Source organism: Brachyistius frenatus, unplaced genomic scaffold (genome assembly GCF_029030835.1).
Source record: "Brachyistius frenatus isolate BFR_SWC_R1_liver_20210118 unplaced genomic scaffold, ASM2903083v1 Contig_1, whole genome shotgun sequence".
Classification (NCBI taxonomy): Eukaryota; Metazoa; Chordata; class Actinopteri; family Embiotocidae; genus Brachyistius; species Brachyistius frenatus.
This window is the reverse complement of record NW_027210600.1, coordinates 11,248,799-11,264,785: the sequence shown is the minus strand read 5'-3', so window position 1 is coordinate 11,264,785 and position 15,987 is coordinate 11,248,799. Positions and strand designations below refer to the sequence as shown.

Genomic DNA, 15,987 nt, shown 5'->3' with positions numbered 1-15,987 from the left:
TCAGCAAGATGTGAGATGTGCTGACAGTGCTTAAACATGCTCAGAGTAAAGGGCATTTAAATATCATCAGCGCTGATCAGAATGAAGATGAGGAGACATGGGGAGTGACTCTATGTATCAGTCAGGAGGGATCACCTCCAGAGTTCGGAATCAAATACTAATTATTATTGATCATATGACAGCTGCAAACCAGAGGATCAAAGCCGTTCTAAGCTTCACTCCACAGTGAGTGAAGTTGGGTATATGTTTGGCCCCTCCTATTATCCTGCTATTATTAATTTCATATATGCATATGTTTGCCTTGCAACTACACTTAATTCCATATTTATTTTTCAGTTATGGCAATGTACCAGAGAGTTGAAACAGTTTATCTGGACATAAAGTTTAGGATTGATCCATACTTTGAGTCAAGATGAACTGACTCAACTTTCTGGGATGTCTTACCTTGATTATTGAGAATGAATCAATATGTTATGACAAAGCATATCGCAGGCTATTAAACCTGTATGTTGTTTCATTCAATATGTGTTCTATATATTTTTTTGACTTTGTCTTTTTATTTAGTACAAATAGTCTGATTATCTTTTATGGTTGTAGTTAATATATTGCTCACTGCTGTTGAATTGTTTGCTGTATGAAGTTATTTGCAGGCGTCCTGTCTGTGCGCACTCCGGCCAGCAGGGGGCGGTATTCATCCCACCACGAAACCCTGTAAAAAGAGGAAGCACCAGTTGTAAACACGGTTGAACTTTGAGGAGCTGACTTGAAAGTGATGGAAACCTGTCGTTAACCAATATAGTGATAATGGAGAGGAGCGTGGGGACAATTTCAGCTATTAAAGCTCTGGGGTAAATAACCTTGAACTGCTTAGTTTCGTGCTGCCGTCACCGGACGTCAGTTTGTTGTTATCGCCACACGGTTAACGCTAGTTTACAAACTAGGGTTTATAAAGTACTTCATTCTTATCGCGTAGCTAAATGTGTACGTTTCGGGGTCTTCTCCGGACTCTCCCGTGCGCCCTGACCCGTGCCCGCCAGGTAAACTCACCTATCGTCCTTACTTCCTGCTCAGGTACCCGGGCGGCTCCTGCCTCGCTCGGTGCCGGTGTGACGAGCTGCCCTGTCCGCTGCTCACCTGGCTGTCTGCGGAGCTCAGGACCGTCTGTCCGGAGCTGCGAGGTGAGACCAGGCTTTATTATCATGTATAATATATATATATATATATATTTATATATGCATATATCCATCCTCTGGCTGATAAATTACTGTCAGTTAAACTTTGGAGGTCACCAGGTGGAGGTTTGTACGCACAGTATGATTATTTCCAAACCACTGGAGGGTCTTTCTTTTAGTTATTCCGCATGTTTATTAAACAGTTTTCTGATGATCTGAACTTTATTACAGTTTTGTCCACATTTAAAAGCAAATTGAAAACATGTACAGTTTTTTTTTTTTTCTTGGGCTATAATTAGACAGTGTGTTTCTTTGGTACGGCTGGGCAATATGCACAAAATCAAACATCATGATATTTTTGGCCTAATACATTATTGTCACTATCAATGTTACATTGATACAAAAAAAAAAAAAAGAAATAACCAGAGATGTTAATAAAATGACAAAGTGGGTAAAGTCAAATAATAACACAGCTAGAACAGTCTGGTAAGGTTAGAAAATGTAAACACTACATCACTTAACTTAATGTATCGTTCCTTTAAAACAAGGAAAAGAACAACAATTATAGCATATAATGATATCCAAAATCGAAGATGATATCTAGTCTCACGTCACGATAAAATAAAGTAGTAACTCATTGTCCAGCCCCGGGTTATGGATTGCATTTTTTATATATATATATTGTGAAGATAAGACAGCCAAAAAGAAGTATTTGAGCCAAAGATGCTTTATAATCTAAATATTGTTCATAATTCTCAGATTCGCATCCATCTCGCAATATGTCAATCTAGCTCTAACAGACAATAGAAAAAGTATACTCGTATAGAGCATGTGGAGATGTAATACACATGGTGCCACAATGCATGAATAAAATTCCAGATTACTGGTTACTACATTATAAATTATAATCAATAAAAAAAAACCTGTACAGAAAGGAGCAGCTGTCACTTGCATATTTTAAAAACACGTTTTACAGGAAGCACTCCCGAGTTTACTGGTAATGGAAATGTGCTGTTTTAAGACACTGCCATGTGTTTTCTTTTCTTTTAGACTCAGACAGAACAAGTGACATCTTGCTGGGGGAAGAGCTGAGAAACTTGCTGTCCAACACGTTCTCTCCCCTCGCTGTGCTGACCTCAGAAGTGCTGGAGCCGTCCATCCTCAACAACATCACTGGTGAGAAATGGTACTCTGGTGCACAATGCTCTCCTAGTAATAACAGATGATTGTACTACTTATGGATTTTAACATTTGCTGTATGTCATTTTTTTAGATGAAGTGTGTAAAACAAATGTGGACGATCTTTCAGAATTTCTTGTATCAGAATTGCAAGCAGCTCATATAATCAAGCGTAAGGAATCGCATCCTGAGGAGAAGATGACGGGGGAGGAGTCTGAAAAAGAGCAACGAGTGGAAGATCACAGCCACGAACTCACTGAGCGTTCTCAGGAATATGAAGACGACGTCTCGGACCCAAACAGAAGGAAGGCGGAGATGGAGGCAGAATGTATATTACTGCTGCACACTCTTGACATGGATGCCTCCTCTCAGTTTCCAGATGTGTTGAACGCGGTAAGCCGGATAAAAGAGGAGCCTGAGCTGTATGTAAATCATAAATCCAGACTGAGAAGCCCTGAAAGGCTTTAAACTTTTTTTTTTAATGCAGGTAAAGTTGAGGCTCGCCCGTCTACCGTGTGGAGACATGGCGGACCCTCTTCTTAACGCCAGCCTCAGCCCACAGCAGTGGGTAAGTTGACCCGGCTGTCATCAGCTCGTCATACATCAGATGCAGCGCTAACGTGGGTATTTGAAAAATGGTTTCCTTTCTTTTTCTCAGATGCAAGTGAAAAAGATAAATCAGGTTCTGTCAGTGGACTACGGCTGTCGGAGGCAAATGATGATCAAACGCTTTCAGGTTACGCTTGAGTCGTTTGCGTGGGGAGATGAACAAAAGGTAGGCGTGTTAAATCACTGCACCTGTTACAACTGACTGACAGCAATCCTCCTGAAGTGGATTATTTAGTTGTAAAATGGGTTTTAAATATCATTATTTGGTATTCTGCCATTACTTTTTGTGTCAGTGGACAACTATGCAATGAGAAAAACATACTTCCATTAAAGGTTAAAGACAAGAAGTTGACCTTTATATATTTGATGTTTATTGAAAAGTGTTCTTAAACACTTTTTAGGACACAAATCAAACACAAAATAATACTTTCATTAGCAATTAATCTACTGTTTGGTTTCTCTATGAATCTGTTGAATTTTATCCAACCAACAATTTAAAACCAAGTATATTCAGTTTATTGTCTGAACATAAAGGAAAACGGGTCATATTAACACTTGAGAAGCTAGCATTAGTGAATTATTGGCATTTTCTCTTATTTTCTTAAATGCATTTGTCATTTTTCAAACACTTTTCATGACTATAACACACGACACATACAGCAGCTTCTGTAACACTTAAAAAAAAGAACAAGAACAAAGTTGCCACTGTAATCACTAATCACAACCTGATGGTTATTGTGATGTATTGCACAAAGGGTGCACCGCCACTGTTTTGTGGCGAAGTGTGGATGGACAGATGAAGCATATCTGGTATTTGTGTGGACTTGGTTGTGATTCTGGACAACCTACAGACTTTTAGAGCATCGGTCAGCTTGTGGCGCTTCTTTAAATCTGAATTTTGGGTTGGGCATCATCATTTGCATAACTTTGCTTATTAAAACCCTCCAGTGTAAAAGCAAACGCTGCTCTGAACTAAACCTGTTGCTGCAACGCGGTCATGAAAACAGCAAGAGAACAGCGCCACCCTGTGGTCACACTGGGGAAAAAAAACAAGACCCCCATCACTTTCAGGACTAATCAATTATCACATTTGTTGCTGACTACTTCTCTGTCAGCTGATTTATTGCTTGTTTCAGCTGTTGTCAGAACACCTGTTGCTGCAGCAGGTCATGTGTGGTCAGATCAAACATCGCCGTTCAGTCAGTCCTTTCCTTGTAGGAGCGCAGTGCCGCGCTGTCCTTGGCGCCTCCTCTTGCGTCCCTGACCGGTTCCTCCCAAGTGTCTCCATCTCTTCTGCTTGCTGCCAGAGAAGATCAGTCCGTCAATGACCCAATCAAGGCTGGAACAAGCACCGCCGTCTACAAGGTACGACCGTAAACATGTCTGTGCTTCTGAGAAAAGTTTCTCTCCGACCCCAGCTCAAAGTTGGCTTCTAATGTTCTTCGGTCTCACTAGAAACTGATGGGCAGCGTACCAGACAGAGGAGGACGGCCCGGGGAGATTGAGCCACCTATGCCAGTATGGGAAGGTCGAAGAGCGAAAGGAAACCGGGGGGGACGAGGAGGTGGACACCAACAGAAAAGATTTTCAGACAAGAAGAAAGGAAAAAAAGAGTAACATTTCTTTGTTGTTTTTTTGCTTTATTGCTTAATTTGAGAAATAAGCGGTCATCTTCCTTTATTTATATCCTTGTTGTAAATTGGATATAATTAGGTAGGTTGGTATTTACTTTATTAATCCCCGAGGGGAATTTTTTTAATGATTTTTATGATTTTATAATTATATGACATCATTTTAAAGTTATCAATCTGTGTATAATTTGTAGTTATAGTACAAATACATACCTGATTGTGTACATTTCTAAAACAGCTTTTCATTGCTATAATGTGACCAGATATTTTTGTAACATTTTTTTGTTGCCATGAAGGAACAGAACAGAAAAATACTTGATTTTTATGAGTTGGCTTTTCACATTACAGATATGTTTGTTTAAGAATACACCTATTAAACACAGATTTGTTATTTTCTGCAATGTTGGGAATGCTTCTCTGCTTAAAACAAACCTAGCAGTGGCTGTTTAATTATTACCATTTAATATTTAGCCCTCATTGAAACATGAAAGGGATGCAAACAATAATCATTTACTAACTTCTATTAGAGTATAATAGAAAAACGAATTGTTTGCAATTAATTACTGAACTACTTAATGGGAGGGCTGAAAAAAAGAGGTACATATTTTTTGATACAAATGGGAGTGGAGTGGCACACGGTGAGCTGACAGCAAGCTGCATCTTTATCAAATATGTAAATAATACCACTGAAATATAATTTACATGTTGTTAATAAGGGTCTCATTAAAATGACATTTTAAGCAGTCAACTGTTCACTTTTTCTGACAAATATGTTACAATCATTGAAGAAAACCAAAATGTAAAAGGCTTTTATAGATATAGCACAATAGATATTTTACGTGAATTGAATGTGTTATCATTTCTTACAAAAGCCTGAGTAAATGTTTTTGGTATTTAAAATGTAATTTAGGCAACAACAACAACAACAACAAAATATACTGACATCAAACAAATGAGTTACATGACGCTTAACTGATGGAATCAGGCTTTTTGTGTCCTTCATACCGGAAGTCACCCGGGAGAGAAATGATGTAACACACAGAAAGTTCCGGATTATCCAAAGGTCGAAACAAATCTGCCGGCCAGCGAGACGTTTTATTGAGTACTGCGCCTGATTTTTCTTGTTTAACCAACTCAAAAGCAAACTTAACTTAATACTTCAAAAATGCCGAGAGGAAGCCGAAGCCGGACATCCAGGATGGCCCCTCCTGCCAGGTGACATTTAATACATAATGCTTTTAAACGGGGACGACGTAGTGGCGACGGCGTGGGTTAGCAACGACGCTAACGTTTTAAGTAACGTCGCAGTATCGCCGTCGGTGCTGCTCGTGAAAATGACTTGTGATTAACTTCTATAACTTCCTTACAGTCATTGTTTTGTTTTTTTTGTACCTTTTTAAAAAATATCTCGCTGTTTTACCGAAAAGGTGGAGTTTGCTTCGAAGTTATTGACAACGATGACGAAGGTCAAAGTGTCCCGATTCTTCCTGACGTGAAGTTTTACGTGTTTCTGTTATTCTGTGTGAAGTTGTTCATTAAACTTTTCCTTTTATTAAAATTTAACTTCTGTCGAGCTAAGTGGGACATTTCTGGATAAACGAGTATCGCCACTTCTCTGTTGACAGTTTTTTTTTTTGTTTACACTGTGTCCCGTTAAAGCCCCGATTTTGTCATTCTCATCACACTTTGAAAATATGTTGTATAAACTGTACCTCCTTTAAACATTGGCTTTGTTTAGCTACACGATATCATTATAATTGTCTAAAAAAAAAAAAAAAGTAATGAACGAAATCACGGATTTTTAATTGAATATTCGTATTTTAGTGTAAACTGAGGGCCTTTTTTTTTTCTTCTTCTAAAGACTGCAAACTCTCCAAAGTGTGATATTTGATGACAGATAGTCCTGAACTTGATATTTACAGCAAGCAGATGACGACTATTAGATTCTTATTTAACTGACCCGACAGTGAACAAACACTTGTACCAGATGGTATTACAACGCCATACAGCATTCATGATCTTGTTGCTGTGAGGAAAACTAAATATCTTTGCTTGGTCCTTCAGTATGTTTGTTACAGGACAACAGACAATCTGTCATTTTCACAGTGTGGACAGAAATAGTAGCCGGTTGTGTCGGTCGCTGATTGTGTTTGGATTCAAGTTTTAAACAAAGCTTCTCTTTACAGCCGCGCGCCGCCACCACCACCTATGGCCAGGGCGGCTCCCCCTCCCTCCCACGCCCCGGTTCCAATGCAGGCCCCCCCGTCCGCGGTGGGTGCACCGGCCGCGGCCCCCAGGCAGCCCGGCATGTTTGCCCAGATGGCAACTACAGCCGCCGGGGTGGCAGTGGGCTCTGCAGTGGGGCACACCCTCGGCCACGCCATGACCGGAGGCTTCAGTGGAGGGAACTCTGAGCCGGCCAGGCCTGATGTCACATACCAGGTAAGCTGAAGTTCAGCCAGCCGTAGGACTAGAATAGTATCAGGGAAGATTAGTGTGTCTCGCACGTTGGAGGCCGATCATTAGTAACACCAAAACAGGCAATGCAGAGACGAAACAAACGTCACACGTGATGTATTTAGTGTATCATTGCATGCAATATAATGACTTTGTTTTATAAACAATAACCAGGTCAAACATGCGCAGACATTTTGGCTCAGCCTTCATGAGTGTGCAGGAGTCTGATTAGTTTAAATAAGTTATTTGATCTATTGATGTAAAAATGCCGATGATGTTCCTCTCATTAACTGTGAACATAATTATTCTGTGTCCTTCACAAGAGCACATGACAGATGCTGCGCTCTCTTGCTTGTCCATCTTTTAATTAAAAAAAATTAAAAATCACAAGCAGAACACGTGTAAGCTTGAGCAGTGTGTCATATGTCTTCACAGAAGAGGGTGCCTTTTTATCTCCATTTCACAAACTGAAAAAAAAAAAAACTCAATGTTTATAGAGAAAGCTCTGTTTTGGGGACACCGGCAGTTGTTCCTCACTTGAAATGTCAACTTAAGATGCCAACATGTACAGTAGATCCGAAAGGCATCCCACTGTCTGACTTGTGTCTATCAGGAGCCGTACCAGGCCCAGCCGTACCAGGCCCAGCCCATGTACCAGCAGCAGCCTCAGTCCATGTACCAGCAGGAGGCCCCTCAGCAGCAGCAGGCCTGTTCCTACGAGCTGAAGCAGTTCGTCGAGTGCGCCCAAAGCCAGAGCGACCTCAAACTCTGCGAGGGCTTCAGTGAGGTGCTCAAACAGTGCAAGTTTGGTAATGGTGAGTGAAAATTATGTCGAAACATGGTGGAAATTTGTATGAAAGGAGATTTCTTGGTGGGTCTGGCAGGACCATTATAACTTTTCTTTAGTTGTGTTTAAAGACTACCACATATTTCAAGTTATTGTACTTGCGTCTGCAGTCTTGTTTTTGTACTTTAACACTGCCAGATAAGGAGGCTTTGCATAAGCACTTTGTCATCCAGACATCTAAGCCAAATGACGGCTGTATTCTAATGTAAAGCTTTGCAGTACCCAAAAGGGGCCACTAGGTGGAGTAGCAGCTTTTAATACCTTCGAGCGACTGTATGATTTTTAAATCCTACAAATCAATTACCCTAAAAGACATCAAATATGAAAACTTGTCTTATTAGAATTTTCTTTTCCTCCACAGGTATGTCATGAGACACAAAGCTGCACGGTGAAGATCTCATGTAGGAGGATGTAATGCACAACAAACAATAAACATACTTTATTTTGATATTTGAATATCATCATACCACATCAGTCATTTCTCAGGAGTCTGCTGCAGAACTTGTTATCATAGTCTTATAAATAATGTTGATATATTTCGGCGTGACAGGTTTTAGTTGATTTCTGTTTTGTCTGTGTTTTTCATTAGCGTCAGTGCTTTCAATTTACATTTCCTCACAGATGAACAATAAAACTTGTACATTCACTACTTTCCACCTTCTGGATCTCAGATGGCCAACGTTTGCTTGTAACAAATCTAGTGAAACTAAATAAAAACCAATAAAGTCTTGGATCATTAAAAACCCTGTAATAATTCCTGTCTGCGCTTCCTCGGACAGACAACACCCTCACATTGAAATATTTCTTATGTTTAGTTGCCGTTTCATTCATTAGAATTTAAGGGTACTGAAGCAGGGGGACACCACAACCACGCCGCACCTGACGCGTGACTCCGGTCTCCACAAATTGAAGGGTATGAGTGAAGTAACGCGGTGTCCTTAAATGCGTCGCGGTGAGAGGGCGAGAGCAGGAGTTGCCGGGTGTTATTTCGTGGATCTGTATTTTTGTGCGGACGCGCTCAGGGAGGAGGCACATCTTTATTTTTGGCATCTGACATTAGAGCTCACCCTTTGCAACATGACAGCAGCGTCCACCACAAATCCGCGACAGCACCGCTGGTTGACTGGAGCTCTTTGTTCCTCCTTTTTTCTTTTTTTTTTAACACTTCGTGAACAGACTTAAGCGCAAACAAAAACCAAATGATGGATATACTTCACATCCGCGACTGACCGCCACGGTGAGTGACCGAGGGTTTTTGTTCTTACTTATTTGTTTTCTTGGAGCCTGCAAAAGGTCAAAACAGTGGACGAGAGGGAGATAAGAGTTCACACATGGTGGCATTTTGCTTTGCTTGTCTGCAACAATGCGCAGTTTGACATTTAAGTTTGGGACGATGGCTTTAACTCGAGTGTGATTTAATGACCCGAGGAAGTAGATCGACCTAACAAAACCAGATCCTTTAATCACGAACCTTAAAACACCCTTTAAAAGTCGAAGGAAAGGTTAAGGGGGGGGTTAAAACAATTTGGATTGTTGACGTATTTAGAGCATTTTAAAAACACGTCTGTCGTCGGAAACAATGGAGGTGGTGATGCACGTTACGGACTGTTAAATGAAGATTTAGGCATAACTTGTTTTTCTGCGGATCACTTTTACTTGTCACCAAATGTCCCGTGTGCTACGCGAGGCCAAGGACGTCACGCGTCACTTTCAAATCACGGAGCACGGTTTAAAAACAATCTGGAAGTCGTTTCAGTGTAATTCGACGTGCTAAATTCACGCAACACGGAGTTGTTGCTTCGGTGAGGAAAGGTGTGTTTGCGAGACGTGTTTTCTGCCCGCAGCCCGCTGAGAGCTGTTAAAGAGGAGAACAGCTGTGCGTCTGCGGTGTTGGTGAACCTGCCGCTCCATCATGACCAAAGAGGAGGAGATCCCTGACTGGGTGGGAGCCAAGGAGTTTTATGACAAATACGACCCCAAGGAGATTCTGGGAAGGTATGTATTTTCTCCGTATACATACGGTTCATGCCAAACAGCGTGTAATACACCGATCGGTGCACTAGTAGGAGCTGTTTAAAAACCTATCTTCAAGTGCCTCTCTCGCGCCAACAATTTACATGCACTCGCGACGGGGACACGGGCGTCACGTGTAACGTCCCGGACGTCAACACCACGCCTGCCTGCACGTACGTATACAGGAACGCCGCGCTTGGCCGCACGTGTAATGTCATTGGTGGTTTAATTTATATTTGTGTACTACGAGAGCCTTTCACAAAAAAAAATATGACCTGTGCTCACAACAATGGGCCCAAACGTACACATAAATTATTAGTCAAAAGACAAACTGTATTCACAGACAAAGGTGTTGGTAAGTGTTCCTGAGCCCATGCCGTGATTTCCTCTAAAGATTTGCGCCTGAGGGCCCGAAGATCACGGCCATCCAATTTAAAAACTATATATATTTTTTTAAACATGTTGCTGACATCATTCTCAGTTTCAACATTGTCTTTGGTCTACTTTCAAATAAATATGGATTCACATGATTTGCAAATCATCGCATTCTGTTTTTAATTACATTTTACACAGCGTCCCAACCTTTTTGGAAAACGGGGTTGTGTTTGCTGGTACTTTTTAGGCCAGGGTGAAGCAAAAGGGCAAAAACCCTGACACGGTATACTGTAGTGGACTCATGATTGTATTACACACGAAGGCACAACACTGGGCTGCATCACAATATAGCCTGCAGCTGAGGTTCCCAACCTAATCCAACCAAGCTAAACCTGAGAGACACACTTGAATTAAGAGTGAAGCAGAAAAGTCTCCTTTAGTCTTTAGTTTTTGTGACTTTGTGGACTTTGTTTCACTTCTTACTCGAGTCTGCTCAGTTCACTTCATCTTCATTGAACCGGTCATATTTGGTGGATATTCGTGGCCTATGATGAGTAGTTCCGAGCACACATTGTTTAGCCTCTAACCTGTGCTGAACCTCAGCCCCTGCGGCTACAGGTGACGAGAACAGGATAAAGAAAAATACTAAAAGGTAGAGAGTAATGACTCTTTAATATGAATGTAATCTGAAGGGGTGTAAATTCAATTCCCAAATTTGTTCTCTTTTCAAAAGTTACAAAGTCGTCAAGCAGAAAACATTCACTATGTTTGGTGTGCGTGTTGGAAACGCACACCTTTTTGTTGTTGTTGGTGACTTGTGTTTCACAGTAATACAGCTTGATTTAGACCTCAGTTCGATCAGCTGCCGCTCTCAGTACGAAACTAACAGAATGGTTTCCCCGAAGTTTCCCACAAGTTCCCAAGAAATGTCAGCGGGGCCGGAGCTTGCTCATTGTCATTCCCCACCAGCCGTCAGGCGGTGGGGCTGTTACGTAAGCCGCTGTAAGGGGGCAGCGTTCATTAAATTCGGCATGTTTTTTGGACAAAGGTTTAGTGTTGAGAGCTTCCCGGGTATTGGCCGTCCTGCCGATAGATTACGTAATGTCACTCCTTCTCTCGCATGCAGGTCGTGAGGTCACCGCATGCGGACAATGCCTTCCCCTGCTGGTATTCTTCACACGGCCCAGTCAGCTCCTCAAACAGGGGGAGAAAAGTCAGTTTAGTGTCTTTACACGAGTCGCCCTGAAGTTTTCTTTCATGAATTCACATCTGCTAACCGATTACGATGATGAGTCATGTTTGGGTTGTTTTCCGGGAAGTTAAAGATAAACAAGGTAAACGGTCAGTAGTGTGCATGAATAAATGATCTATGACCACGACGGGCACGTTCTTTATTGTTCATGTCTGTGGAGCTGATCAGATACACCTGTAGGGGTATTTTTCCTTGGTGTGTGCATTTGGTTTTTGATTTTGTCTTGATGATGAAAGAAACACTTTGAAACCTGTAGATAAGAAGGCTGCTGTCTTTGTCTCTTCCTCAGGGGGGTGAGCAGTGTGGTGCGTCGCTGCGTCAACAAGAAGACGTCTCAGGAGTACGCGGTGAAGATCATCGACATCACCCCCTCCGATAAGATGAGCCCGCAGGAGATGGAGGAGATCAGAGCGGCGACAATAAAGGAGATCGACATCCTGAAGAAAGTCTGTGGACAGGACAACATCAGTAAGCACATTCCTCAACCATCCAGTTTTTAAGAAGCGTGGAGTTCTTAATCTTACGTTTATTGAGAAGACTCTGTTTTAATCGCATTCCTACTGACCTGGTGTTGGGCCTCAACTGATTCACTCATCTTAGTGAATTCTCCTCTCCAGTACAGCTCAAAGACTGCTACGAGTCCAAAGCCTTCTTCTTCTTGGTTTTTGACCTGTAAGTGGCCAATTTTACGCCACTGATCTTCTTTAAAACTTGAAAATAAAACACACATTTACACCTAATTCTTCAAACAAGCAGCAGCACGTTGAAAAGTTTTCTTGTCTTTTGTTCAGCATGAAGAGGGGTGAACTTTTTGACTACCTCACAGAGAAAGTTACTCTGAGTGAAAAGGAAACCAGGTCAGTGAGTCAGTGTTGTTTACGAAGACGATAGTGATGAATTATGGCAAAAGACGTTTAGAGTTTGGTCTGTGTTGTTCTCAGGAAAATCATGCGCTCTCTGCTGGAGGTGGTCCAGTTTCTCCACAGCCAGAACATCGTCCACCGGGACCTGAAGCCCGAGAACATCCTTCTGGACGACCATATGAACATCAAGCTCACCGATTTTGGCTTCTCTGTGCAAATCCAGCCTGAACAGAATCTCAAAGGTCAGTGAAAGCTTGCACATAACACACAACAATAAACATGATTGCCAACAGCTCTCAGTAGTTCATAAATCTAAGGAGACAAGTGGACCTCTTTATGGTCCAAAAATGACTGCTAGTATAAACCTGCCATTGATTGACAAATTCCGTCGATATTCTCCTGCCCAGCTGCTAACTGCATGCTTGTTTTTTTTTAAATCCTCGACATACTGCGAAATAACAACAACCTCTGAGCAGCAACCAACCATCTGATAATGGCAACGATTTAGAAAAAAAAATTAAAAATCCAAACAAGCCAGAGCTTTCTGTTTTGTTTTGTTGTTGTTGTTGTTGTTTTTTTAGCCTTATAATAGAATGATATGTAAGTACATCCACATCCTCCTCCGTGCTGGCACAATGTGGTAGAGTAAAGTCTCGCTACGCCACACTAGAAAAACCCTGAAACTCAAAGCAGTTGTCCATATCAGAGATTCACTGAAAACTAAACATCAATACAGCAACAATTTCACACCCAGCAGGTACAGCTGATAATCACCGAGTGTCCCTGCACTATTATTACGTTTCCAACCTTCTGTGCACTTCTCAGTGCACCAGCTGTCGGGTGGTCGGCGGGGAATCTGGGCCCGGTTGCACAACACGCTCCCTTCGTGCCCTCTGACACGCTCTTACTAAGTTTAAGAAACAGGACACTCCGATCTATTTGCTGCAGTCCCAGGCACTCGGTGCTCTGACCTTTCAACGAGACTTCTCAAAGCATCAGATCCTGAGCAGGAGGAGCTGGCAAGTTTCTCATGGAACTGTTCATCCTCAGATAGTTTAGTTTGGTAAATTAATATATAACGGATTACTTTAAGTAGGCTGCAGATCTACTCTACCATGGTGTCCATACATATATACAGTAACCCTGTAACACAGAATCTGAAAGTTGACATCTTAAAGGCATTACACATGTTCTCAAATGTAGTTAAATTATGTTATAGGTGTTACATAATGACATATATATATATATATATATATATATTCATGAGATTTTTCCAAACTTTGTAAATGCAGGTTTAAAGTTCACAAAAAAAACAAAAAAAAGAGCCGGAAACGTTCTCTCTTAACAGTAAATGATCGCTGCTGTTTGTCTGTGTCGGCCATGCAGAGGTGTGCGGGACGCCTGGTTACCTCGCTCCGGAGATCATCGAGTGCTCCATGGACGCAGGACATGCAGGATACGGGACAGCGGTGGACATGTGAGTGCCCAGAGTAAAAACACAGAAAATAGAAAGTTACCTCAACGTCACACGTGTAAACGTAAATAACTATATTTTAGGTCACCGAATGTGATCTTTAGCCGTCCCTCCTCCACCGTGTTATATTTGTGTCTCGTGTACAATGGGGCATCTCATGGTATCTTATAATGTGACTTGGCTAACGTGTTCCAGGTCATTCGATGATGCAGGCACAGTGTGGACAGTGAACTGCCTTCATAAGCGTGACTGAATGTTTGCAGATGGAGTTCAGGTGTCATCATGTACACACTACTCGCGGGCTCTCCGCCCTTCTGGCACAGGAAACAGATGCTGATGCTGCGCATGATCTTGGCGGGGACCTACGACTTCTTGTCTCCAGAATGGGAGGACCGCTCGGACACCGTCAAGGATTTGGTAGGATTCTCTTTCCACTTCTGTTCTCGCTTCTTTGCTCTTGTTTTACTTATGATAACTGCCGTCAACATTTTGAAGCTGTATGAAGGTTTTTAATAACGCACTAATTAATAAAACACATCCCATGATTACTCCAGATCTCTCGGATGCTGGTGGTGGATCCGAAACAACGTTTCACGGCTACAGACGTCCTGAACCACTCGTTCTTTTCACAGTATGTGGTGGCCGAAGTCCGACAGTTCAGTCCGTACAGGCGGTTCAAGGTGAGACTTGCAAAGTTTGGGGAGATCTCTTGAATAAATGAATAAATACCGTCAAGTGTCAATAATAAGACGAGCCTTCTTGTTTTCCGACAGTTAGATATGCTGGTTTGATTTTCTGGTTCAACTAGAATCAGTTTTTATAACTGTAATAAATGTTTGATGAGTTTCATAGAGACATCTCCCTTTATGGCATAATTTGTTTTCATAGACTTGCTGTCATCAATCCCAGTGATTGAACAATATTTCTAATGTATTTTGATAATTTATTCCATTAACTGTACAATGAATTGACTAGTTATTTTATATATATATGTGTGTGTATGAGTGTGCATCCTACCGTTTATTTAATGTCGACTGGATTTATACACCTGAACTTCCTCCATCAGGTCATCTGCATGACTGTGCTCGCCACAATGAGAATCTACTGCAACTACCGCCGCGCCAAGCCCGTCACCAAGGAGGTGATCAAGAGTGACCCGTACGCCGTGAAGCCCATCCGCAAGCTCATCGACGCCTGCGCGTTCAAGATCTACGGCCACTGGGTCAAGAAGGGCCAAACTCAGAACAGGGCGGCGCTGTTCGAGAACACCCCCAAAGCCATCCTGCTGTCCATCGCCGCCGAAGCAGACGAGCCGACCCAACACCTCTGGTAACAAGCACTCGGGACCGATCCGCCCGGGATCACCCGCCGATGCACTCATTACGCCTTACCGCCTCGCGTGGAAGAAAGGAACTGGTAAAACACACCGACTATTAACGCACAAAGTTAATTTGAGCTTGCTTTGCTGGCATTGGTTACGACCGTGGGACTGATTTACCTCAAAAGCTGAACAGCCGGGAAAACAGGAAATCTTGAAAACGCCTCGTAAATGTTCCACCATCCGACACTTTGCTGGCTTTCTCTTCTAAATGTCGTTTAAGCCTTCTCTGAAAATAGTAGTTGTTGGGTGTTTTCAGTGAACGGAGCTGCTCGATTATGTTATCAGAGTTTCTTCATCACTACGCGGCAATCTCCACATCTCTAAATATAACGCAAAGTCTTTCTTCCTTACTGTCTGTATGGTTCAAGAGTAGAATAATAGATTTGATTTTAGAGCAATATATTACTCTTTTCTTTGTAAAGAAAATGGTGAAACCTTGGTTGCAAAACCTTCTCAGTTTAGCTGACTGGAATATAAAACCGTGCACCTGCATACTTGAAGTGGAACGGACTTACATTTAGAGTACTGTGTGGTTATTTGAACGTTAGCAGAATGTACTGTAACATTACGGACTTCAAAGGGAGTTTAAAATACAGCACTTTAACATTGTATGTTATGTATGTATTTATTAAAATTTGCATTTAATTTACAACCCCGGTCTTCTTATTGGAGATACACAGACTATTTGTGAGCTATTTGTGTCTTTCTCAGACAGCTTTATACACAAAATTGAA

General features: G+C 41.8%; 3 protein-coding genes across 3 annotated transcripts; all 3 read left to right on the top strand.

Annotated features, from left to right (window-relative positions):
- The first annotated feature begins 734 nt into the window (after positions 1-734).
- LOC138615994 (protein FAM98B) lies at positions 735-5,339 on the top strand. Its single transcript, XM_069689936.1, has 8 exons — positions 735-848; positions 1,072-1,178; positions 2,223-2,348; positions 2,482-2,744; positions 2,839-2,919; positions 3,010-3,126; positions 4,179-4,325; positions 4,416-5,339. The coding sequence occupies exons 1-8, from the start codon at positions 805-807 to the stop codon at positions 4,575-4,577; spliced, it is 1,047 nt and encodes a 348-aa protein (XP_069546037.1). The 5' UTR covers positions 735-804; the 3' UTR covers positions 4,578-5,339.
- A 281-nt stretch (positions 5,340-5,620) lies between these two features.
- On the top strand, positions 5,621-8,638 carry chchd2 (coiled-coil-helix-coiled-coil-helix domain containing 2). The gene is made up of 4 exons (XM_069689949.1): positions 5,621-5,806; positions 6,778-7,033; positions 7,662-7,863; positions 8,257-8,638. The coding sequence occupies exons 1-4, from the start codon at positions 5,757-5,759 to the stop codon at positions 8,265-8,267; spliced, it is 519 nt and encodes a 172-aa protein (XP_069546050.1). The 5' UTR covers positions 5,621-5,756; the 3' UTR covers positions 8,268-8,638.
- Positions 8,639-8,913: 275 nt separating this feature from the next.
- On the top strand, positions 8,914-15,905 carry phkg1a (phosphorylase kinase, gamma 1a (muscle)). The gene is made up of 10 exons (XM_069689924.1): positions 8,914-9,132; positions 9,740-9,890; positions 11,825-12,003; positions 12,153-12,207; positions 12,327-12,392; positions 12,477-12,640; positions 13,785-13,875; positions 14,136-14,289; positions 14,427-14,552; positions 14,939-15,905. The coding sequence occupies exons 2-10, from the start codon at positions 9,808-9,810 to the stop codon at positions 15,203-15,205; spliced, it is 1,185 nt and encodes a 394-aa protein (XP_069546025.1). The 5' UTR covers positions 8,914-9,132; positions 9,740-9,807; the 3' UTR covers positions 15,206-15,905.
- The last annotated feature ends 82 nt before the right edge of the window (positions 15,906-15,987 follow it).